At 49.3% G+C, this 25,370-nt stretch overlaps 1 protein-coding gene across 1 annotated transcript; it reads right to left on the bottom strand.

The window, feature by feature from the left end:
• Positions 1–740: 740 nt before the first annotated feature.
• TFIP11 (tuftelin interacting protein 11) lies at positions 741–16,344 on the bottom strand. The gene is made up of 13 exons (XM_049788782.1): positions 16,278–16,344; positions 14,225–14,442; positions 11,723–11,876; positions 10,953–11,109; positions 9,431–9,558; positions 8,883–9,035; positions 5,899–6,426; positions 5,676–5,782; positions 4,966–5,134; positions 3,845–4,088; positions 2,682–2,824; positions 1,928–2,093; positions 741–1,015 (listed from the first exon to the last, which is right to left on the bottom strand). Exons 2-13 carry the CDS (start codon positions 14,431–14,433, stop codon positions 741–743), a joined length of 2,433 nt encoding a protein of 810 aa, XP_049644739.1. The 5' UTR covers positions 14,434–14,442; positions 16,278–16,344.
• Positions 16,345–25,370: the final 9,026 nt, after the last annotated feature.

The following is a 25,370-nucleotide window of genomic DNA, read 5'->3' as shown; positions in this document are numbered from 1 at the left end:
CCCCAAGCAGTTCTGTTTAATGCGATTTTTTACGATTATTTTTCTTACTAATGCGATTTTTTTATTGTGAATATTCGGTAAGCGAAATCCCTTGATGGCAGCCCTGCCTCACCTCCAAGTGCCTCCTAGCGCCCCCAGGTAAATTGAGTTTGAGACCCCTGACTTAGGCCTAAGGGAAAGAGTCCAACTACAAAGAGCACATCCTAGCACATGGAGAAGGCCCTGAGCCTGGTCTCCAAGCCATATATCCATGTCCCCACTGCAGTGCCAGATGATTGCCCCCAGTAAGGGCTTTTTTTTTTTTTTTTTTTTTTTTTTTTAGGGGTTGGAGTCTTATGCCTGCAATGTGCCAGTTCGATCTCTGCCTCTGAGTGCCCAGCAGCCCTGGCCTTGAGCCCCTGTTTAGGCCCCCCACAGAGCCAGGCCAATATTGCTGGAAGTGGGTCTAGGGCCCCCAAGAACAGCTGGGGGAGCGCCCCTCCCACTCGCAAAGGGTTAAAATAAAGTTGAAAAAAATAAAGAATTTCCACCTTTGCATTTTCCTTATTTTACACCCTTCCGGGTAACCTGGCTGACAAGAAGGGTTCCCCTCCAGCAAGAAGGCATGAGTTCAAGGTGTGCTCAGTCCCTATGAGGTGTCCGGCCTGGTTGGCCTACTTGGCCATAGTCGATGAGGCTCTGCAGGGAAGTGGCGCACCCAAGTCTTCTCGCCCTGGACGAAGACCACGCCACGGTCGATGTTATGATGACGATGCGGCCTGAAGGTTGTATAGCTGTTTCCCTTCGTGGCGCTTGCCGATGACAGGCATGAAGACAATGTTGTGCTCCTCGGCCTTGGTCTCGATGAGGTCCTTGAAGTTCATGGGCACGGAGCTGGCGGCCACACCGATGCCCCTCTGGGCCATGTTCTCAGCCTCGCGCCGCTCCTGCATGGCCTCATACTGGAAGTCCTTCCTCCGCTCCGTGTGGGTGAGGTAAGCGATGTTCTCCCGGGCTCCGGGCTGCATGTAAGCACCTAAGGGAAAGCAGGGCAGGGGTGAGAGGGGTCCTGACACCCCGGAACAGATGGCAGACTTGGCCCAGACCTCTGCATGGCTGCCTAAAGACTGCTGGGTTGTTCCCAAGGCAGCAGGGGACTTGTTAAGTCTATAGCAGCAGTGAACCATCTGCTGGGCTCAGGCTGTGTGGACTGAAAACTGCAGCCCTCAGCAGTAGCCACAGCTCATTCAGACCTGCTTGGTCAGCTGCTGCTTGGCAACTTTTGAGGGGCCAGTAAGCAACCAGCCTGGGTTCACAGTAGCTATAGCTTCCCCTCCTGACTCTTGAAAATTCCATCAGGGGCTGGAGAGGGGCTAGGAGGTAAGGAATGGGTCTGGGATGGGCGAGTAGCTGAGCAAAGTGTAGAAATGCCACAGAGAAGGTCCTGTCAGGCAGTGAGTACTTACGTAAACCTATGAAATCGGGTCTCAGGGACTGGCCTAAGAAAGACTCTGGAATTAGACATGTGAGCCTGAGTTCTCTGGGCCCCACTGAGCTGAGAGAGCTGCTCTGACCTGGACTCTCTCTACAAAGGTACTTGAGGACTGTGCAGCCACTAACTCAATGCCTCCAGGTCTCCTGCCAACCAAGCAGCAGGTCTCACTGGCTCATGGGGGAACAGCTACAGGTTAAAAGCCATGAAGTGTTTGAGGGCCAAAAAAAAATCTATGAAGTGTTTGAATGAGAAAGCAATTCTATACTAGGTGAATGAATGGTCCCACAATGAACCCTGAAACTGGCCCCACAGAGCAGTGACACAGGCAGGAGACCCACAGTGATTCTAGCAGGCTGGTTCAGTTCAGCGAGAAAGAGGTGTCGGTCCCCATCACAGATGACTGGGCGGCGGCGGATCCTGCTCACAGATTCTGTCATCTGTGCCCTCACTTACCCACATTGGAGGATACTGCCCGGTTCATGATATCCAGGGCTTCATTGAACTTGTCCTTGATGGACGGGTGGGCCAGCACTTGGTCCGAAAACATGGATTTCCAGCCCAGGTACCACTTGGTGATCTCCTCATAGTTGGGGCTGTTGCTGAGCCAAGAGCACAACACCTGCCCAGTGGGAAAAGTACAGAGCTCAGTGGGCCAGAGATAGTTTAGTGGTTAAGGCCCCGCCCTGCACATGCCAACCCTGGTTCAATTCCCGGTGCTGCATACAGTACCCTGAGCCTAGAGTAAACCCTGTGCACCTCAGGGGGTGGCCTTCAAACCCCCACCACCTCCCAATAACACCCCCCACAAACCTGGAGTCATGGTAACGACAAGCAGGTACAAAACTCTCATTGTACCTCCTTGTCCTTTGAGCTGCAGCCCCTGCCAGGGTCACTGCAGAGCGGAACCTGCCGCACCCTTGCAGCAATGTGTGACAGGGACACCACACTCCTGACCCCAAAGTCTACCTGCAGTGCTGAGTTCTAGTCCCATACACTCCATGCTAACAGGCCTGCATGGATGCCTGCCCAGTGCTCGGCTGCTGCTGAGGTCGGCACTGCCCTCCTTCCTCCTGGGGAACAGTCTTGGCGAGCAGTAGCAGTCTCACCTCCTTGGTAAGGACTCCAGGGGAGGCAGACCCCCTTGGGGAAATTAGGTGACCCCGCCCCAGGTATGCTCCCCACATAACCAAGCCCAAATGAAGCCCACCTGAAGCCACTTGGGGAAGAAATGCTTTTCCAGCAGCCCCACCAGGCTTGAGACAGAGATCATGCCTTCCCAGTCCATGACCCAGTAGAAAGCATCCATATGCTGCTGGTGCGGGTTGATGACCAGCTCCCCCAGGCACATCCCTGCAAGAAAAGCAGATCTGAGCTGGAGCTGAGCCTGAGGCATGCATGGCACAAAGGCCTCCCACACCGGCGCTGTCTCCAGCCTGCTTCTAACAGCCCCTCTGAAACTCCACTTGGGACCTCCTTAAAGGGAACTAACTGTATGGTGCTGAGGAAAAGGTCAGGGGGGAGGTACAGGTAGAAAAGAATCACTCATGCAGGGAATAAAACATAGCGGGGGAATAACTAACACCCACAAAAATGAAGACTACAGAACCAGCTCTTACTAGAAGTCATGGCAATGTGGGGGAGGATGGACAGGTCAGGGAGGGGACCACTCCGGCAATGATGAAGGAAGGGTCACTCTGGATTATACCCTCTCAGTAACAGTGCTGCGGACCCAGAGCCCAACAGAGAAAGGAAGAAATGTCTGCCATAGAGGCAGGCTGGGGACCTGGGGGGAGACAGGACTTTGGCGGAGGAAGTAGATACTGGTGAAGGGAGGGAGGTCATTATATTCCTGAATCCCAATCGTGAATAAATCTGTAATTTTATAGTTCACAGTGATTAAATAAATACAAATTAGGGGCTCAAGCAGAGTGTTTGTCTTTTAAGTCATAAACCTGGTTTTGATCCCCAACAATCCTGAGCCTACCAGGAGTGATCCCTGAGAGCAAAGTCAGGAGTCAGCGCTGAGCTCTACCAGGTGTGGCGCAAAAACAATGAAATAAAAATAAATCAAAGGAGCCTGTTCCCCTAGCCTAGAAAGCACCAGTACACTGAGAACCAAACAAATCATTGTGGACAGCCAAGTGACTGAGACCAAGTAGGAAGCCAAGCATGAGTGCCACCCATCTAGAAGCCCTGGCAGCCTGCCGGCCGCTGCAGAAGGATCTTAGTTTCGATTCCATTCTGCCTTAGTGCACAGGTGGCCCCACTCCTGGTGAGATCGGGAGCTTGCCTGGCACTCAACTGCAACAGTGCTGGTTCTGCTGCTGCCTTCCCTTCCTCACTGGCCCTGGGCAAGTCCCTGCAGCTTACCCAGCTTGGGCACAATGTTCTTGATCATGAAAGCCTCCCAGGAGCCCGGGGTGAAGACGTCTTTCCAGGGCTGCAGGATGAGCTTGGCAGAGGAGTCGCTGGGGTGCCACTTTTGCAGGGCGCTGGACAGTTTGCTGCGGATGGGGGAGTACAGGGGCTCCAGGCGTGCCTGCATCAGGGGGAGCCACGGGTGGATCCAGGAGTGGATGGGGACTGTGTCTGTCAGCGGGTTCCAGTTTTCCACCTGTAGGAGTGGGGAAGAGCGGGTTGACCAGAAAGCACTCACATGACTCCCTACAGTGCTCATGGCAAGAGGGTCCCAAACTCTGCTGGCCCTGCACATGGGTAATAGTGTGCCTGCATGTGGGGGCACAGCCCCTTTTATGGATGCTGCATGCAGAGAAGCAGCCACAATCCCACGAAAGTGCATCATACTTCATTCCCCCAGACACCATGACTCCAACAACTAATGACCATAAAGTCATCCTAATTGCAGGAGTAGCACAGTTCTGTTTTTTTTTTTTTTTGAGAAGGGCTCCATAACTGGTGGAGCTCAGGGGACCATGCACTGTGCCAGGATTCAAACTGGTGTCATAGCCACAGCTACATGCTAGACAAGTGCTCTCATCTTTGTGCTACCACAAATGACCACAAACCTAATTGTATCAAGAAAAGAAGTTTCTGGGATCAGAAAGAGAGTGTACAGGGGCTGGGCGTGTGCCCAGCGTGTAGCTGCTCTTGGTGCGATTCCTCGGCACTGCTGAAGTGGCCCTGCAGCCCCAGTATTTCAGGGTTCAGCAGCAGCACCAGACCCTCAAATCCTCACACTGAACCTCGAGATTGGTTGGCCAAGAACTGACACAAAGGCTTCCCACGTTCCCCTGAAACATTCAATTAAAAAAAAAAGTTCAAAAGAAAAAAGGAAAAGAAAAAAAATTCCTCCAAAGAACAACTTTGGGGGAATACAGAGAAAGGGCAAGAGTGAACATGGGCAGACCAGGGCAGGCCGGAAAGATGAGCCCGTATCCCACTAGGCGCTTTGTACTGCACTGAGGTGAAGGAGTTCTGAGACCATCCCTGGGTGGCCGAGGTCAGCCACTCCCCAGAGCCCTGGTGCCCACCTCCTTCTGCAGCTTGGGGAAGATGAGCTGGTCCAGGATGTTGTCGAGGACCCACACGGGCACAATGCGCACCCAGCTGTCCAGGAAGTCCACCATTGGCTCGCAGTTCCGGGGTTGCCACTGGGCGACGATGTTACGCACGAAAGGCATCCAGACCTCCCAGATGAGCCTGCAGGGGCCAGAGCAGGGAACTGAGGTTCCTAATGGGTTCTGGGCACACAGGGCACCCCACCACATACTAGGCCCTGAGAAGGGAAGAGTAAGGCCAGCCAAGTAGCCTGCAGACATCCTCATGATGGTCAGGACTGAGCCGCCCCTGCCCGCCTGTCCTGGCTGCCCACTAGGATTCTCCGGCAGAGTTGCAGTGGAGTCACACAAAGGTCCTTCAAGGCACTGTGCGCTTTCCTGCCCGGGCCCAGGCAACCCACACCTCACCCAGAGCAACAGCCTAAATGCCACCCCATCCACGTGCCTCCCATTGAAAGTGACTTTGCCGATAGGAACTTCTGAACCTGTGTCTGTGCGCCATGCTGCAAGGCCATTGCCTCATCCCCTCTGACTTTACCAGTCGCTATGCCCGGAGGTAGTGCCTGATATCCTCTTATCTACCCAGCACTGCACACAAGGAGCATTCACCCATAATGGACAGGTGTGGATGGAAAAGAGTGAAATTCCAGGGGCTCCTTGTGTGCAAAGCCCCGGGCAGGCACCTGTGGAACGCATCAGCCGAGAGGTCCTGGCCACCGTGGGATAGCAGCTGGTCATTCTCCAGGAGGCGCTTCCACTTGGAGATGATCTCTGTGCCGTAAGTGCAGTCCTGGGGGAGGGGGGAAGGGACAGCGTGAACACTGAGCGCAGGATGCAGGGTGCAGGGCCTGTCCCCTCTGCCCAGAAAGCAAGCATGGGTCCCAGGGTCCCGACGACAGGACTCACTTTGAGGGGGTCCCACTCCTTGAAGTACTCCTTCATGAGCGGGTAGACGATGGCCACAGCCAGGTCCACGCGGTCCGACATGCGGTACTCCTCGTAGTACTTGTCCTGCAGGGTCTCGAAGATGCGGGCACATTCGTCCAGCGTCAGAGGGTCGCTGCAGTGCGGCTGCAGGCGGCGCTCGCACGCCTCCACCAGTTCCAGCACCTTGCTGAGGTTGGAGATGACTCGCTCCTCGTGTTCCAGCACCTCGCCCATCTTCTCCAGCTCGTGCGACAGGTTCACCACCATGTCCCGCTCGTACTGCAGCTGCCGGTCATTCTGGATGATCTCCTGCTCTGTGAGGTCGATGAGCAGCTGCAGGTTGTGCTCCAGCTCGGGCAGCGCGAAGCCCGGGGCCTTGGTGTCTTTGCCAGGCAGCGGGGACTGCTGGGACAGCAGGGGCAGCCCATCATCGGGCATATTGTGCTTGTGACTGATCTGGCTGTAGCTGTAGTAGATCTTCTGCTCACGGCCCGTCATGTCGATGACCTGGAACATACAAGAGTGGCCGCCAGTCAGTGCACGCTGGTACGGAGCCGCACAGGCACCACAGGCCGGGAAGGCACCCAAGATGCTAGCTAGAGATGTGTAAACACCAATTGGGCAGAGTGGAAGATGGGCAAAGGTCTCCCAGAGGGAGGCCAGAGCTGCGCTAAGTTAGAGGAGATTTGGGGGACAAAGCACTCAGAGGCAAGACCTTCTCCTGATTTTTTCCGTGTGTTTCATTTGTTTTGGGGCCACATCCACTGGTATTCTGGGCTTGCTCCTGGCTCTACACTCAGGGATCATTCCTGAAGGGACTTGGGGGACCACATGAGATCCCAGGGATAGAAACTGAGCTGGCTATGTGCAAGACAAATGTACTACCCACTGTACTATCTCTCTAACCCTAGGCCCTAGGTGGAGACTTCAAAAGAAAATGGATGAAATTTGAATATAGGATTCATAGTTCAAATAAAAACTCAAAGGGATCTACAGAAAAGCAGTTGCTATGCTAGTCCAAAGTAAGTACAAAACCACAGGTACGGGGCCGGAGAGATAGCACAGCGGTAGGGCATTAGCCTTGTACACAGCCAACCCAGGATGGTGGTTCGATTCCTAGCATCCTATATGATCCCCAAGCCTGCCAGTGGCGATTTCTGAGTGAAGAATCAGAAGTCACACCCGAGAGATGCCAGAAGTGATCCAAACCACCCCCCCCAAAAAAAAACCTCCACAGGTACAATCAATATATTCTGAGAAAACGTGTCGTTAGGCAGAAGATCTTACAGTAGGCATATTACAGTGTTGAAATATAGGGAGGATATGTATATTTGGGGAGGTCAAATAAATGGCGCAGGGGTCAAAGTACATGCCTTGCACGTACAAGGCCAAGTCTGCCTCCTGACACTGCACAGTCCCCAGAGGGCCCAGCACTGCTTAGCATCAACTTGGATGGTAAAGTATTAAGATGATGGCCCCTTCGGGCTCCAGGGCACTCTTAGGTCAATCCAGACATTTTAAATCTCTACAGAAGGAAGATTTATTTTTGCAATGTCAAGATAGTGCCCATGGCCTGAGACTTCATGTGAAGCAAGTGCTCTACCACTGCGAGTATTTTTCAGAGGACTAAAGAAACAGAGACTAATAGATGGTCAAAAACTCGACTTTTGGGGCCAGTGGTGCACGAGCGGTAGGGCATTTGCCTTGCACACGCTGACCTAGGATGGACTGTGGTTCGATCCCCCAGTGTCCCATCCATATGGTCCCCTAAGCCAGAAGCAATTTCTGAGTGCATAGCCAGGAATAACCTCTGAAGAGTCACTGGGTGTGGCCCCAAAACCAAAAAGTCAAAAAAAAGGTTCAACTCTCTGGTGTCCTAAACATGCCTAGGGTGGTCCTAGCAGAACAGTCTGATCCTGGACATTGTAGTAACCTATAGCCAGGTATGTGTGAGCAACCAAAAAAAAAAAAAAGGGTACACAGGAGTGGTGACGCAGTCCGTAAGGTGTCTGCCTTGTGCGCGCTAGCCTAGGATGGACCACAGTTCGATCCCCCAGTGTCCCATATGGTCCCTCAAGCCAGGAGAGATTTCTGGGCGCATAGCCAGAAATGACTCCTGAGCGTCACTGGGTGTGGCCGAAAAAACAAAAACAAACAAACAAACAAAAAGGTACATGGGGGGCACTGCTACTAAATTAAAGTCAGGCAGCCCACAGCCAGGAAATACTTACTCTGACGAATAACATACGAGTGTACACAGTGAGATATGGATCCACACATGGCCACCGCAGGAGCCAGGTTTCGGGCCTCTGCAAGCTGCTGTGTGACCCTAGGCAGCTGAGTGTGCAGGCCACCTCCAGTCATGGCAACAAATATGTGGCCAGTGCCCAGAGCCTTGTCTTCTTAAACTGGTGACTGTGCTTCTAAGAATCAAGCTCTCACTGAGGTGTGAGACGAAGCTTCCTACACTCACGGACCAGTCTTTCCAAACCCAAACTAAGCCAATGCTGAGGAGCATCAGACACAGGCACCACACAGAGGTAAGGTGTCTACCTTGCAAGCCCTAGCGTAGGATGGACCGCGGTTCGATCCCCCGGCGTCCCATATGGTCCCCCCAAGCCAGGGGCGATTTCTGAGCGCATAGCCAGGAGTAACCCCTGAGCGTCAAATGGTTGTGGCCCAAAAACCAAAAAAAAAAAAAAAAAAAAGAATGCTGGCCACTGGCCCAACACATGAACTCGCAACATGATGCCAGGCCAAAAGCCCAGCAGAGTTTGAGAAGCAGGACTGTCAGTGGGCATATGAGCAGTGAGGGGGAGAGTGCCACCAGGGAGGGAGAAGAGCAGGTGGAAAACAAGCTGGCTTAGATTGAAACCCTCCCCCCGACCCAAACGCACATACACATCCCTTCAGGGACATTTCAAAATGAGCCACAGCTGAATCCAGGCCAGAAGCTGCCTTACCTTGACCTGAGAAAGCTCCTTTTGGGGGGCACTGAGCTTCTTACTGATCCTACCCTTGGCTTTCAACTCTTCTACCGTCTTGTACGAGTACTTGGGCTTCTTCTTGCTGCCGCTGGGATCTTTCCTCCACTGGCTCAGCTCCTTCTGGAACTCCTGCAACAAGAATCAGACGAGTCAGTCCCAACAATAAAGGAGCCCAGAACCCAGGATCATTCACAAGTGGCTTGTGAGACACTCAACCTGGCTTATGGGACTCTTCGATATAGCCTGAGATGCAGCTTTCTAGCGGATGGATCTTCCTGACTGCACTGACCAGTGTGCCAACCCTCTGCCCCCGAACCCAGATCCTTTCTATCTGGTGCTTCCTGTTACTGAGTCCAGGAGGTGGCCTTCTACTGTGTCTCTGATCAGAGGGCCTGACTCTGTTCCCTGCAGAAGCCTCAGCTTCCAACACAACCCCAGGAAGGCAGCAGACTAAATGAATGAACCCACTAAGAGTCACCTACAGCAGCCCAGGTACTGGCCCCGAGGCCCCCAACTCTGGTTACCTCCTCAGCTTCCTCTTCCGAGTCGACCACAGGGAAGTCCTGCAGGGACTGGGTGGTGCGTTCAGAGCCATAAGCCCCCACTGCACCCTTCCCCTTCCGCTGTTTGGCTTCAATTGGGTTAATGATACCTGCACAGGCCAGAAGACAACAGAGATGTCAGGTTCCAGCAAGGCAGGAGCCTGGTAAGCCCTGAGAACAGCCAGCCTTACTGCCTTGGTCCTTTTGGCCACTGGGCCCTACCCTGGAGGTACCACCCTGGACCAGCATAATGAGACATTTCTGAGTATTGACGCTGCCAGGGAACAGATAGTGACACTATTCACATTCTAAATACTGATTCCCATTTCCACCTGGAGATATCCATTATAAATAAATAAATATATATATATATATATATAGTAAATGAAAAAAAATCCATTATAAATAAATATATATATAGTAAATGAAAAAAATCCATTATAAATATATACATACATATATATATACACACACACACACATATATATATATATATATATATATATATATAGTAAATGAAAAAAAAATCAGTCACTTCTTTTGTTTATAATTTTGAGTCATACCTGGCAGTACTCATGGCTAACTCCTGGTTCTATAATCAGGAATTATTCCTAGCACTGCTCAAGGGAACATATGAATTGCTGGGATCAAACAAAACCCAGGTTGTCCATGTACATGCAAGGCAAGTGCCTTACCTGCTGTACTATGGCTCCAGCCCTGGGCCAACTCTTTCTTATCTTTTGGTCAAGGGTAGCTGAAGAGCAGGGCCATCTCCACCAATACTGCTACTGGCTGAGGGGGTTAGGGGTGCTGGAATCATCAAGGGAAGGCAGTAGAAGCCTTCTGGAAGCACTGGAGATGGCTGGGAGGGCATTTTGTTTACTTAACATCTATTTCCAGGGGGAATGCTGAGTAATATTTTTTCCTGATAAGGAGGAAACAGGCAAATAAGTCTGGAACACTCTGCTAATGGTGGCAGGAAATACATACCCTGAGTCTCTCAGACATGCCCAGGCTCCAACAATGAGCTACATCCTCAGCTTTAAAGTACTTTCATGGGTTTTTTATTTATTTATTGGTTTGGTTTTTGGGCCACACCCGGCCGTGCTCAGGGGTTACTCTTGGCTGTCTGCTCAGAAATAGCTCCTGGCAGGCACAGGGGACCATATGGGACACCGGGATTCGAACCAACCACCTTTGGTCCTGGATGGGCTGCTTGCAAGGCAAACGCCACTGTGCTATCTCTCCGGGCCTGGGTTTTTTATTTTTATATTTGTTGCTTTTGGGTCCCACCCAGCAGTGCCAGAGAACCATGTTCAGTTTGATGCTTGGGGGTTGCTCCCAGTAGCACTCAGGGTACCATGCAGTTCTGGGGACCAAACCCAGGGTTCTGGCATATGAAGCCTGAGATCCTGTGCACATGACTCCCCAGTTCCGAGAATGATGGAGAGACCCCGCAAGAAGTTCTGCCTCCGCCGCATAGGGCACAGGGAATAGAACCAACCTTGTGCATTCTTGCCCAGGCCCCTGCCAGGGACGTAGCCCATCTTCTGCAGCAGCTTCTGCCCAATTCCCTTTGTGTGGCGTTCCCAGCTGCCAAAGTCCATGAAAGACTTGGTTCCACCCGCGAAGCTTTTCTGGCTGGGTTTAAAATTGCCGCCCTGAAAAAAGAAAAATCAGATCACAGTTGTAGAGAGAAGGGAAGAAAACACCAACCATGGGGGTCAAGAGTGACAGCACAGGGGCCAAAGAGATAGCATGGAGGTAAGGCATTGTCTTGCATGCAGAAGGACGGTGGTTCAAATCCCGGCATCCCATATGGTTTCCTAAGCCTGCCAGGAGCGATTTCTGAGTGTAGAGCCAGGAGTAACCCCTGAATGCTGCCAGGAGTGACCCAAAAACCAACCCCCCCCCCCAAAAAAAAGAGAGTGAAAGCACAGTGGATAGATAGGTAGGGTGCTTGCCTAGCACGTGGTCGATACTGGGCACCCCATATGGTCCCCTGAGCGCTACCAGGAGTGATACCTGAGCAGCCCCCCGCCAAAAGTTGACAAAGTTAGGCTGGTAGAGACAATCCCCAGAATCACAAACTAAGCATAACACCTTTGAACTAAGATTCCCAGCACTGTGTCGGAAAAAAGAGGAGATACCAGTCTATTTCCACCCACAGAGATCCTGGGTAGGGCAGCCCATCTCCCTGCCCACATAGCATTTGCTGGGGACCTCTGGGCCATGGTGAATCACCAGCTCACAAGACCGCTAGGAAGCAGTTACCGTTTTCAACTTCTTTGGTCCAAAATCCTTTGGAAAGTCATCCTGCTTAACGGGCTTCTCTTCCTCATCAGAATCTTCCAACTCGGCCTCCTCAGCTGCCCCTTTCTTGAGCCCAGCGCTGATGAAGTTGACTGGTACAGAATAGTCTCGGGCCCTGCAGGTAAACACAGCACAGGCCAAGGGGTCCACAAAAGTCACCCCACACACCACTGGAGCAGCACTAATGTGCAAACATTTCTTCAAGGGGCCTTTGTAAAAGAGGAGCACAGTAGAGAAATAGTACAGTGGGGAGCAAGCTTGCCTTACTAGGTTTGAGTCTTGGCACCCCATATGGTCCCTGATCCCCACCAAGAGTGATCCTTGAGCAGAGCCAGGAATACACCCTACGCACCATCCAGTGTGGCCTCCAAAACAACAACAAAAAAAGGAAACCACATGTGGTGCCAGGGATCAAGCCGGTTCACTCCTGAATTAGTGTTCTTGTTAGAGATTAGGTATAGAGTTTTTATATATTGAGATAGGGTGTAGGGTATTTAAAGCAGAAGGTGAAGGCCAAAGCAACAGCACAGTGGATAAGGCATTTACTGTGCATATGACAGAACCCTAATCCAAACCCTAACCCTAATTCAATCCAAACTGTATAACAGCACTAAATCAAGTCTAGGCCTAAACTTCCCAATTAGCCAAATGAATAATTGGCCCCCCAATCCCTTAAAAAAAATAACCTGAAGAGTCATTATCCTCATTTCTCTTTTGAAGAAATGTTCTAACTGTACTTAAAGATCAAAGAGAAAAAGATTCCAATAAAAAACCTGGTACTAGAGCCAAATAAGTTTTACTATATTTGGATCCAGAGCAATAGTACAGCAGGCAGGGTGCCTTGTCCTTCATGCAGTTGACCTGGGTTTGATCTGTGGCATCATATATGGTCCCTTGAGCCTGACAGGAGTGAGTGCAGAGCCAGGAATAAGTTCTAAGCACTGCTAGGAGTGGTCCAAAATCGGGGGCGGGGGGGGGGTGGGGGTGGTGGTGGTGTTGTTCTATTTTATAAGAGACTGTCCTGTAATTAAACATCCTGATGGACATTACAATTCAGAGAATTTTCTGCCCTGGAAGATACATGAAAATTCCATAAGAGCACAAAATCTGGGGCCGGAGCAGTGACACAAGCAGTAGGGCATTTGCCTTGCATGCGCTAACCTAGGATGGACCACGGTTCAATCCCCCAGCACCCTATATGGTCCCCCAAGATAAGAGTGATTTCTGAGTGCATAGCCAGGAGTAACCCCTGAGCACCACCGGGTGTGGCCCCAAAACAAAAACAAACAAACAAAAAAAAGAGCACAAAATCTAAATCTGATAGGCCCAGATTCTCACAGCCTGTGTGATTTTTGTCTAGTGTCTTAATCTGTGAAACAGGACAGTGATCAAAGTCTCTTTTCTCAACAGGTAAATGAGAACAGATGAGAAGGGTCAGAAAACAGGAGCAGCTGGCACTTAAGTTGACAAATGCTGGCTGCCCAGATGATCCTGTGACCACACAACTGAGTGTGACAGTTTTTGATCTCTATCCGTGTTCTCAGCTTCTGAGGACTGAGCCTTCAGGGAAGGACGAGGAGAAAAACCCATGGTAGGGAAGGGAAGAGAGGCCAATGCACACAGGTCGTAATGCCGAGGAGAAGACACAGGGTCTGGGTGCCAGCTCCCTACCACCACCCAGCCTAGGCCCCACCTCTGCAGGACCACTGTTTGGGCCCCATCCCAAGCACCCTGGCACAGGGACTGAGAGCTGACTATGCAGTGTCTCCTCCTTCCTCTAACTCAGGCCTATGAACCTTTTCTCCCATGCTGCTCCCTCCAGCTCTGCCCTGACACTGCCTCCAAGGCATCCAGACCCTTTCCTTCCCAACCACTGCGACCACACTAACTAGATACTATCAATTTTCTTCTTTGTGTGTGTTTTTGGGCTACACTCGGTGGTGCTCGGGGGTCATTCCTGGCTCTGCACTCAGGATTCACCTCTGGTAGGCTCAGGGGGACCATATGGGATGTTGGGGATCAAACCCAGTTCAACTGCATGCAAGGCAAATGCCCTTTCCGCTATGATATCGCTTCGGCCCCTACAATCTATTTTCAATCAGCTAAGGGGACAACTGTCTCATCATCTTCCAGAACAGATGAGATTTTCAAGTTGGGCTCTGCCCCAGCTCCTAGATTCATTATGAGCATTCATGGCAGGAAGCACTATCTTGGGCCATTGTCCTGTTCTTGGATGGTAAGTACCAGGCTGACAGCACAAATTCTAAAGCACATCACTGCTCAGTTAAGGATGAATCGGCGAAAAGGCAGCACACTGGTCTATCTATGGAGAAATTGGACCTCTGATGGCATCACTAAGGGAGATTGGAAAGAGCAGGAATGAAATACATATAGTAGCACAGCATCACCGTCTTCTCCCACTTCCCCAAAGCAAGGGTAAGCAGCCCCCCCGCCCGCCAATACCGTTTGCCTCCAAAGCTGGGCCTCTCTTCGTCAGAGTCTCGCTCTGCCCAGATGCCATAGGTGGCCTCTTCCTTGGTCTGCCAATGGCGCTGCCGGTTGGGGTTGAACTCATTCTGCAGATCCCAGTCAGTGATCTCGAAGTTCTCCCGCTCATCGTCGTCCTCATCAATATGGCCTTCCCCATCCCGGTACAAGTGGGACAGAGACATGGTGGGTCCCTGAAGAAAAGGTGGGGAAAAGCATCATCAGTGATAAGATTGTCCAGCAACTGGTGACACCCTCTCCTCATGAGTCCCTCTCCTTGCAGCCCTCAGAATCTCGACCAAACTCAAAGCATACAGGGATTATGTCCCCCATTCAATTAAAAAGACAGTGCCACTTTCTTCTTGGGGGCCAAGTGATAGAGCTAGGGTTAAAACACTTGTCTTGCATCCAGCTGATCTAGGATCAGTCACTAGCACTGCATTGGGTCCCCTAAGCACCACCTGGAATAATAAACAATGGCCTGTTTGTGTTTCCATCTTCCATAAAAAAAAAAAAAAAGTACTTATAAAACACTGTCTTTAGGGGCCGGTGAGGTGGCATTAGAGGTAAGGTGCTGCCTTGCAAGAGCTAGCCAAGGAAGGACCACGGTTCGATCCCCAGGCGTCCCATATGGTCCCCCCAAGCCAGGGGCAATTTCTGAGTACTTAGCCAGGAGTAACTCCTGAGCGTCAAATGGGTGTGACCGAAAAAACAAACAAACAAACAAACAAACAAAAAAAACCCCACTGTCTTTAAAACAGGTGGAACAAAAGATTTGCCCTGATAATCTGTGGGATTCTTTGGCATGTATTTCCTTGTCCTAGTCCACATCCTAAAATATCTCACCCTAACAGCATATGTGAACCACTTTCACTGTTCACTTAATTGTTGCTAACAATTAAGGATACCACCTTAATGGGTAGAGGGAATTCAGTTCTTCATAACTGAGTGATAAAATTTATCGTGCTCTCTCTGGGATTCATAAATGCACCAACTCAGAACTGGTAGCGGGGGATTCTGCTAAGGCAGAGTGGGGCTTTAACATAATAACAGTAGCCAGAATCTGGAAACAACCTAGATGCCCAGCAACAGATGAGTGACTAAAGAAACTGGGGTACATATAATGGAATACTATGCAGCCGTCAGGAAAAGTGAAGTCATGAAATTTTCCTATACATAGGTAGACATGGAAACTATTATGCTGAGTGAAAAAAGTCAAGAGGGAGAGAGTTAGACACAGGATAGTCTTCCTCATCTATGGGATTTAAGAAAAAATAAAAGACATAATTGTAATAACACCCAGAGACAATAGAGAATAGGGCTGGAAGGACTGGCCATAACAGGAAGTTTACCACAAAGCATGGTGAGTTCAGTTAAGAGAAATAACTCCACTGACAACTATCATAACAATGGTAGTGAGTGAGAGAAACAGAATGCCTGTCTTGAATACAGGCAGGGGGTCAAGGAGGAGGAAGATGGGGGGGGGGGGGCACACATTGAAGGTGGGAAGATGAAGAGGGGTGTTCTTTGTTTATAGCTGAAACCCAACTACAAACATGTTTGTCATCATAGTGCTTAAAGATATTATAAAAATAAAATAAAAACACCGAGCTCTGATTAGAACAAAAGCTAGGTTCCTGCCATCCCACAATGGGGTGCAACAGCAGGACCAGTAGGAGCTAAGTAAGCCCTAGTAGTGGGAAGCTCCCATCTGAGAAGGTAAAGGAAGGACCGAGACTTTCAACGAGGTGTGGAGACTATGAAGGTTTCCTAAAAGCTGGCAGGGCTCGAAAGTTTGGGAACAGGCTTCTCTCCACCTGCTGCTGTCCAGACTTCACTGGCGGTGCTAGTGGTGGTGGTGGGAGGGGGGGGGGCTCAGTACCCAACATGGCCCATGGCCAGGTTCTGGGGACCCGGAGCGGTCTCGCCAGAGCTGTCAGCCGAACGGAAACCCACGCTGGTCCGCCGCCCTGCGCCTCCGATCCCACTCCCACCGCGCTTGCCTTTCCCGGTCCCCAAACTCGCTCACCTTTCCCGGGTACAGGGAACCCAAGTCAACTTCCCTGCAGCCCACACGACCGGAACACGGAAGTGCCTGTGGCGCCGCGCTGGAAATGACGTAAGGAGCAGGCCCGCGCACCGGAAATGACACTTGGTTTGCCATGGCAGCGGAGGGACGCTGGGAGGCGGGCTCTACTTGCCTTGGTACTGACTTGGGAAGAGAGGGATGGATGAGGTTTGCCAGGCTCGGGATTGGCTGGATTGCAGTTGGGCTATTCCTGCTTACTCTAAGCACCACCCAGCCTGTGATGACTGGTCCTGTTTTCTGTCTTAACAGTCTGTATTTTCTTTTTCTCCTTCCTTCCTTCCTTCCTTCCTTCCTTCCTTCCTTCCTTTCCTTCCTTCCTTCCTTCCTTCCTTCCTTCCTTCCTTCCTTCCTTCCTCCCTCCCTCCCTCCCTCCCTCCCTCCCCCTCCCTCCCTCCCTCCTCCCCTCCCCTCCCTCCTCCCTCCTTTCTTTCTTTCTTTCTTTATCTTTTCTCTTCTTTCTTTCTTTCTTTTCTCTTTCTTTTCTTTCTTTCTTTCTTCTTTTTTTCTTTTGGTTTATGGGTCACACCCGGCAGTGCTCAGGGGGTTACTCCTGGCTGTCTGCTCAGAAATAGCTCCTGGCAGGCACGGGGGACCATATGGGACACCGGGATTCGAACCAACCACCTTTGGTCCTGGATCGGCTGCTTGCAAGGCAAACGCCGCTGTGCTATCTCTCCGGGCCCCCTTCCTTCCTCTTTCTTTCTCTCTCTTTCTCTCTCTTTCTTTCCTTCTTTCCTTCCTTTTTTGTTTGTTTGTTGTTTAGTATTGCTTGTTCGTTTTTTAATAAAAACCACTTCTTGTGACCTGCAAGATGTTTTCTTTGAGAGCATGTGTTTGTCTTTAATCTGCCAGCTTGATGTCATTAAAACTACCCCCACCCCACCCCGGTGGCAGGGAATGATTTGGGACACATTCAGTGGTACTTAGGTCTAGGGCTTACAACTGGATCTGGGCTCAGGGATCACTCTTTTTGGGGGGGATTTGGTTTTTGGGTCACACCCTGCAGTGCTCAGGGGTTACTCCTGGTTACTCCTGGCTCTACGCTCAGAAATTCCTCCTGGCAGGCTTGGGAGACCATAGGGATGCCAGGATTCGAACTGCCATCCTTATGCGTGCTAGGCAAATGCCTTACATCCATGCTATCTCTCTGGCCCCAGGAATCACTCTTAGTGGTACTTACGGGACCATACATGGTGCCAGGGATCAAACCTGGATTGACTCTACCTACTGTACTATCCATCCTCATAAAGCTCTTTCTAAGCCCATTATTACATATCTTCATTGATTCCCAATGCCATAGAATTGGGCCTTCGTAGTTGCAGATTAAGATCTTGAGGGCCCGGAGAGATAGCACAGTGGTGTTTGCCTTGCAAGCAGCCGATCCAGAACCTAAGGTGGTTGGTTCGAATCCCGGTGTCCCATATGGTCCCCTGTGCCTGCCAGGAGCTATTTCTGAGCAGACAGCCAGGAGTAACCCCTGAGCAATGCCGGGTGTGGCCCAAAAACCAAAAAAAAAAAAAAAAGATCTTGAGAGGCCGGAATAAAACAGTCCAATAGAACGATGATGGCCAGGTCTATTTTGTTGTTGTTGTTGTTGTTGTTGTTGTTGTTGTTTTGGGCCACACCCAGCAGTGCTCAGGTATTACTCCTTGCTCTGAGCACAGAAATAACTCCTGGCAGACTCGGAGGACTATAAGGATGCTAGGATCAAACCAGAGCACGTCCTGGGTTGGCTGTGTGCAAGGCAAAGGCCTTACTGCTATGCTATCACTCCGACCCTAGGTCTATTTTTTACACCCTTATTTCCTCTGTTAAAACACCATATTGGACTTGGACGCTTATACAGAGGTTCAAGGGAATGAATAGGTCAACTAGAGTGCTTCAGAACTGATCTAGTGAAAATAGGCTGAGTGCCCAAACTTCCCTGCTTAGAGAATGCACGGACTAATCAGTACCAATGCTGTCAGGAATCATTCTTTCTCAGCACACAGGCCCTAGGGATCCCATCTGAGCTCTGCTGCCTACTAGCTGTGGAACTTAGACAAGTCATGACATATTTCTAAGCCTGTATTATATTTTGTTTTATTTTGGGGTGGTTTTTTTTGTTTTTGTTTTTGTTTTTGTTTTTTGCCACACGCGGTGACGATCAGGGGTTACTCTCGGCTATGTGCTCAGAAATCGCTCCTGGCTTGGGGGACCACATGGGACACTGGGGGATCGAACCAGGGTCCGTCCTAGGTTAGTGCTGGCAAGGTAGATGCCTTACCATTCCACACCACTGCGCCTGCCCTGAGCCTGAATTATCTTCAGTAAAATGGTTGAGAGTCCAATAGGATAAAATATGAAGGCAGGAGCTGGGGAAAGGATTTATAAGGATGGAGAGAATGCTTTGCATGTGAGAATCTCAAATTCCCTCACTGCACCACATGGTCAACTTGGATATTACTATAAGTGAACCGCCAGCTCAGGGACAGAAGTAATCCCAACAAAGCCACTGGATATTGATGGTACTAAAACAAAAACAAATTAAAAAAAAAGCAATTGGAACCAGAAAGATAGTACAGGGGAGTAAGGCACTTGCCTTCCATGTGACTAACTCCCCTTTGATCTCTGACACTGCATATGGTCCCTTGATCCCTACCAGGGAGTCACTCTTGAACACAGAGCCAGAAATAGGTGGGTTTATGTGGTCTGTAAACCAAAACAAAATTCATTTTAAAAGCCAATTAAAGGAGCCGGAGCCGTGGAGCTAGAGGTAAGGTGTCTGCCTTGGAAGTGCTAGCCTAGGATGGACCACAGTTTGATCTCCTGGCATCCCATAGGTCCCCTAAGCAATCTCTGAGCACATAGCCGGGAGTAACCCCTGAGCTTCACTTGGTGTAGCCCCCCCCCAAAAAAGAAACAAAAAAATAGCCAATTAAAACAACTTAGAATATGAGGCAATTAAGTGATTTTTTAATGTTTGCTCATGTTTATCTTTCCTCTGTGTGGTGAGAATATGAGAGCTCGGGACTGGAGCAACAGCACAGTGGTAAGGCATTTGCGTTGCACTCGGCCAATACAGGACGGACCCTGGTTCGAATTCCGGCATCCCATATGGTTCCCTGAGCCTGCCAGGAGTGACTTCTGAGTGCAGAGCCAGAAGAGCACTGCTGGGTGTGACCCAAAAGGCAAACAAAAAGAATATAAGAGAGCTCATTAGTGGATGAACAAAGATCACTAGACTTGAGAACCAAGACTTGTATATAGTTTCCCACAGTTGTTATCAGGTTAATGAGAAGCGACAGGCGGGTAATGTGGTTCACCCAGGGGGACTCTATCTCACACTGCAAGGTCCCTGAGTTCAAGCACCAGCAACATAAACTAAATGCCAGATTCTTGGGAATGGAGACTGTAGCTTGAAGACCTTGACATCCTGGGTGATGTGAGGATCCTTGAGCCTGACACACTGTATGTGTTCAAGAAAAAAAAAAAAAAGTATGAGGGAGAGAGTTTTAAAAGTTCCCTTAGAGAACTGAGCCAGGGGAGACAGGAAGCATGCCATTGACATGCTGGAGTTGAGTCAACCTAAAAGTGTATATGGTTCTGTTTATAGCCTCGAGTCAAAAATATGTGTGCTTGGCATCTCTGTAGTTATGCAGTTAAAGAATTCAACAGCAAAATCTTATGAAGCTTTGGTCATGAGTGAATTTCTCTCACCAATGGTCCCCTCCACATGGCTTTTGGAAGAAGGGACCTTTGTGGACTGTGGTGGATCATAGGTCTAGGTTCTAATTAAGGTTGGAGTGTACACCTCAAAGAGAAAAATCAGGCTGGAGAGAAAGGACATTGGGAAAGGCACTTACCTTGCCTCAACTGACCCTAATTCAATCTCTGGCACTGCATAACATTCCTAAGTCTCACCAGGCATGATTTCTAAACACAGAGCCCAGAGTAAGCCCTGTGCACTGTCAGCCCTGGGCCCCCAAATAAAACCTAAACAAAATAAAACCAAAGAAAGAAACAAATCCAGAGGAGGTGAATAGCTCAAGGGGTAAAACATGAGCCTTCTGGGCTAGAGCATTAGCACAGTGGTAGGGGATTTGCCTTTCACATGGCTGACCTGGGACAGACATAGGTTTGATTCCCAGCTTCCCATCTGGTTCCCCAAGCCTGCTAGGAGCAATTTCTAAGTGCAGAGCCAGGAGTAACCCCCCAAGCGCTGCTGGGAGTGGCTCCCAAATAAAACAAAACAAAAAGGACCTTTAAAGCCTGAGGCCCTGAGTTTAATCCTTAGCACCTCCTAATTTCTCAAGATCTGCCAGGGCAGTGCTGGTGACCCCTGAGCACCGAGAGCTCAACAGTGCCATAATGCTATAAGCATCAAAATATAGGGGCTGGAGAGATAGCATGGAGGTAAGGCGTTTGCCTTTCATGCAGAAGGTCATTGGTTCGAATCCCGGCATCCCATATGGTCCTCCGAGCCTGCCAGGTGTGATTTCTGAGCATGGAGCCAGGAGCAACCCCTGAGAACTGCTGGATGTGACCCAAAAACCAAGAAAAAAAAAGCATCAAGATATAGAGCTGAAAAAAAAAAAAAAAGAAAAAAGATATAGAGCTGAACCTCCAGCTTAAGCACCCAAAGCTCATACCCAAGCTCCACTGGGGTTATTTAACCCTTATTTGGAAAATAGAAAAAAGGGGGAGTAGAGAGATAGTACAGGGCATGAGCACCCTCAATCAGATCTTGTTATCACATAGCCCCCCAAGCTACACAAGGTGTAGCCCCAGGCTGCCCCCCTACACCTCATGGCCCAGGCATCACGGTCTCCTCTTTCCTAGCTGTCCAGTCAGCTTGGGCAAGCTACTTGGGAGCATCCCCCATCCACCCAAATCCCAAAAAGACAAAGATGAGAATACCTCCAACTCACTTTACGTGCATGTGTGCCTTGACATGGCTTTTGTGACATTCTGTTCACTTGTTTGTTTTGGGGCTACACCCAGCTGCGCTCAAGGGTTACTCCTGGATCTGCGCTCAGAAATTGCTCCTGGCAGGCTCAGAGGACCATATGGGAAGCCGGGAATCAAACCCAGGTTGACCGAGAGCAAGGCACCAAACCCAGGTTGGCGAAGTACAACCATTGTGCTATCACTCCATTTTGTGAAATTCTTGCTAAAGATTCAGCTGCCAAATCAAATCAAAGGGCTTTGTCAAACAAATCCAACACAGACATCAAGATCATGCAAGTTCTGGATTCAAGGTGAAAACAAAGAAGGAACTATGATATGCAGTGAAGATTAAATATAATTTTCCAAACTGGGTCTTTTTTTTTTTTTTGCCAATAATCTCCTGGACAACAGGCAAGCCTGTAAGCAGATTCTGAGGTTTCTGTGCTAGTGATGTCTCTATGTTAATGTCCTGATTTTGATATCACTCTGTGCTTATACTGGTTACATCAGATAAAGTATTTGGGGCCCAATGGATGTCCACTAAAGCAAATGGTTAAGGAAAAGGATCCTTCTACATAGTTAAAATTATTTCTATTAAAGAAAGTTTCTGGAATAAAACATTGAATATCCAAATCTCAACTTGCTGCTTTTTATTTTTTTATTTTTACTTATTTATTTATTTATTTATTTATTTATTTATTTATTTATTTATTTATTTATTTTTGGTTTTTGGGCCACACCCAGCATTGCTCAGGGGTTACTCCTGGCTGTCTGCTCAGAAATAGCTCCTGGCAGGCACGGGGGACCATATGGGGCACCGGGATTCGAACCAACCACCACCTTTGGTCCTGGATTGGCTGCTTGCAAGGCAAACGCCGCTGTGCTATCTCTCCGAGCCCAACTTGCTGCTTTTTAGATGGTGAGAGGTGGGGAGATGGAAGGACAATACCTCACTCTGCACCTCTGTTTTGTTTTGCTTTTTTTTTTTTTATCTGTAAAGTAAAGATAATGAAATTAAACAAGGCTTGCATGGAGCTGGAGAAATAATACAGCAGGTAAGGCACTTGCTTTGCATGTGATCAACCTAGGTTCAATCCCTGACTTCCTGTATAGTGCCCTGAGTACGGCCAGGCATAATTCTTGAGCTCAGAGCCAGGAGTAACCCCTAAATATCACCATGTATGCCCCCCAAAAAACACAAAATATTAAAAATAAACGACTTTTTTAGAATTTTTGTTTGTTTCCTTGAAGGTCACATATGGCAGTGGTAGGGGATACACCTGGCACTGTGTCTCAAAGATCACTCCTACCAGTGCTTTGGGGATTATATGTGGTACTGAAATTTGCACCCAGATGGAGTGGTTACAGCTCATGTGGGGCAAGCACCTTAATCTTTGCACTATTTCTAGGCTCCTTTCACGACTTTTTGCTTGTTTATTTTGGAACTTCACCTGGATGTGCTCAGGGCTTATTCCTATCTTTTCACTCAGAGTTTACTTCTGATGGGGCTCAAGAACTGTGCATGGTACCAAGGATTGAACCAAGGCATACTATCTCTCTAGCCTCTTTCAGGATTTTTGTTTGCCTATTTGGCTTTTTTTTTGGGGTGGGGGGTGGGGTCATACCTGGCAGTGCTCAGTGGTTACTACTGGCTCTGCAGTCAGGAATCACTCCTGGTAGTGTTCAAGGGACCATGTGGGATGCTGGTGTTGAACTTGAGTTGGCTGTGAGCAAAGCAAGTGCCTTATCTGCTATACTATTGCTTTGACTCCCTCTCAGGATTTTTTTAATGAGCTTAGGCCAGGGAGATAGCATAAAGGGCTAACATACATGCTTTTTTTTTTTTTTGGTTTTTGGGCCACACCCAGCGATGCTCAGGAGTTACTCCTGGCTGTTTGCTCAGAAATAGCTCCTGGCAGGCACGGGGGACCAGATGGGACACCGGGATTCAAACCAACCACCTTTGGTCCTGGATCGGCTGCTTGCAAGGCAAACGCCGCTGTGCTATCTCTCCGGGATCTAACATACATGCTTTGTGAGCTCGAGGCCCTGGTTTGATTTAGAGCACCACAGGCTCCTGGGAGCACTGTATAAGGAGAAGTCTCTAAGTATTTATGTGTCCCCAAAGCCAAAATAATAATAAACTAAAATAATAAATTAAAATGGACTGGCAAATGCATGGAAGGCTCTTGAAATAATGACCTTGGAAAAGTTATTCTCATTCCATAGACAGTCCTCTGCATGGAAGGACTCGTGTTCTCACAGATAAAGGCATTTTCACATCTTTCCAGATGGGCAAATCTGGGCTCAAGTGGCAGTTAGACTCAAAATTTCTTATGCAACCTGGTCTCGCATTAATGTCCAGAAAGGCCCTGGATTTCGAGCTCAGGAACATCCAGACCTAAGCATAGATTTTCAATGACCTGCTAGGAGACCACTGGCCTTTCTGGAGGGTTGCCAGGCAACCAGACTCTCGGGCAGAAGAAGCCTGACAGGCCCTCTGCTATGTATTCGTCCACCCCTCTTTTCACAGATGAGGCAATGTAGGGCCATGGCACAAGAGATGTGCTACAGGCTACCTGGCGAGAAGAAAGGACACAGCCAGGCCTGCAGCCCAAGAGCCCAGGCACCCCATTTCTCTGCCACCAGTACAGATGCTTGTCATGGGAGCCAATGCTCACAGCTTGATTCCTGCCTGTTCATGGTCCTCTGCAAGCAGGAAGCTTTGATTTCTCCACCAAGTCTTCACCCCACCCCCTACCCCCATCTCCTGCTGCTGTTTGTGCCACACCGCTCTCTTTCCAGATTGCTTCCAAAAGATTTGCAAGGGGGAAAAAATTCCTTGCTCGGTTACAACTTTAAATAGGTTGGTACCATAGAAACAGCCCGTAAGTGGCATTTCAAAGCGGATATATTTAAAGTCTAGCACAAGAGCCTTTTCTAGGACACTGACATTCTCCAGTTGCCCATGGCGGCGGTTGCTTTTGAATTTTTGTCACACACACAAAAAGTATATATAGATATTGTCCTGAACTTCGCGGGGCTGAAAAATCCAGATCCGCTGAGATGGGCAGATTTGGTTTTCCTTAAAATGATTTTTTTCACAGATGGTTTCCACCCCACGCCTCTGAAGAATTTGCGAAGATTCTCTTCTTGAGCAGAAAGCTGAGACAGGAGAGGACTGGGGTGTGATCTGTGAAGGCCAGGGGTGAGGTGAGGAGCCAGCCTTCATCACTCATTCGTTCACTTGTTTACCGATGAACAGGTCCCCATGTCTGATGGAAAGCTGGGTAGCAAATTCCATGAGTACAACAATGAAAGTTCTCACTGTTTCCTTGGTAAGAATGAATGTAAGGGTGGTCTGGCGTGTACTTCTTTCATTTTATTTATTTGGTTTTAGGGACACACACAGTGGTGCTCAGGGGTGACTCCTGGCTCTGCACTCAGAAATCGCTCCTGGCAGGCTCGAGGGATCATATGGGATGCTGGGGACTGAGCCCGGGTCTGTACTGGGTTGGCCATGTGCAAAGCAAATGCCCTACCATTTTGCTACCACTCCAGCTAGCCATGTACTTCTAACTCAGGTCTCTGTTGAGGTTTAGATATTTATGAGGAAAACAGATCCCTATTCTTCCCAATGATGGAGAAAATGGGATTCTTCACCTCCTGCCCCGCCCCCCACCATGCACAGTGGAGCTGCCAGGAAAATAAAAGCTACAAAGATAAATGGTTGCATCTCGACGAGGCTATGCATTCCAGACATCCTAAAGATAATCCTTCTTGTCCTGTGACTGCAGACTATGCTTTGAGTGCCCCTAAGAAGGTCCACACGCTGCATTGCAAAAACACGTGCTTGGGAATTTCTGCTTCTATACTATTTCACCAGCTGCCTGCAAATGTTACCCCACCCCCCAATTCTATAAAAGCAAGCTCTCACCTTTGTTTGAGCTCTAGTCATCAGAGCATGAGCTCAATTGAATGCCCTGAAAAAATAGAGTTCTCTCCCACATCTCAAAGTGTGCCACTTGTTTGTTTTCCACTGGCTCTCGGTAGGAATTTCTGTAATAGTATATGCTGGAACTGTGGTTATCCAAGGGTATGGCT

This window comes from Suncus etruscus, chromosome 15 (assembly GCF_024139225.1).
Source record: "Suncus etruscus isolate mSunEtr1 chromosome 15, mSunEtr1.pri.cur, whole genome shotgun sequence".
Taxonomy (NCBI): domain Eukaryota; kingdom Metazoa; phylum Chordata; class Mammalia; order Eulipotyphla; family Soricidae; genus Suncus; species Suncus etruscus.
The sequence above is the reverse complement of the archived record's forward strand: the minus strand, read 5'-3'. Positions and strand labels throughout refer to the sequence as shown.

Excerpts from the sequence above, each read along its gene's own strand:
- TFIP11 (XM_049788782.1), bottom strand. The coding sequence starts at position 14,433 with ATGTCTCTGTCCCACTTGTACCGGGATGGGGAAGGCCATATTGATGAG. Across the intron at positions 9,036-9,430 it reads CGGAAGAGGAAGCTGAGGAG|GAGTTCCAGAAGGAGCTGAG; the intron begins GTAACCAGAGTT and ends TTCTTGTTGCAG. Across the intron at positions 2,825-3,844 it reads GAACATTGTGCCCAAGCTGG|GGATGTGCCTGGGGGAGCTG; the intron begins GTAAGCTGCAGG and ends CTTTTCTTGCAG.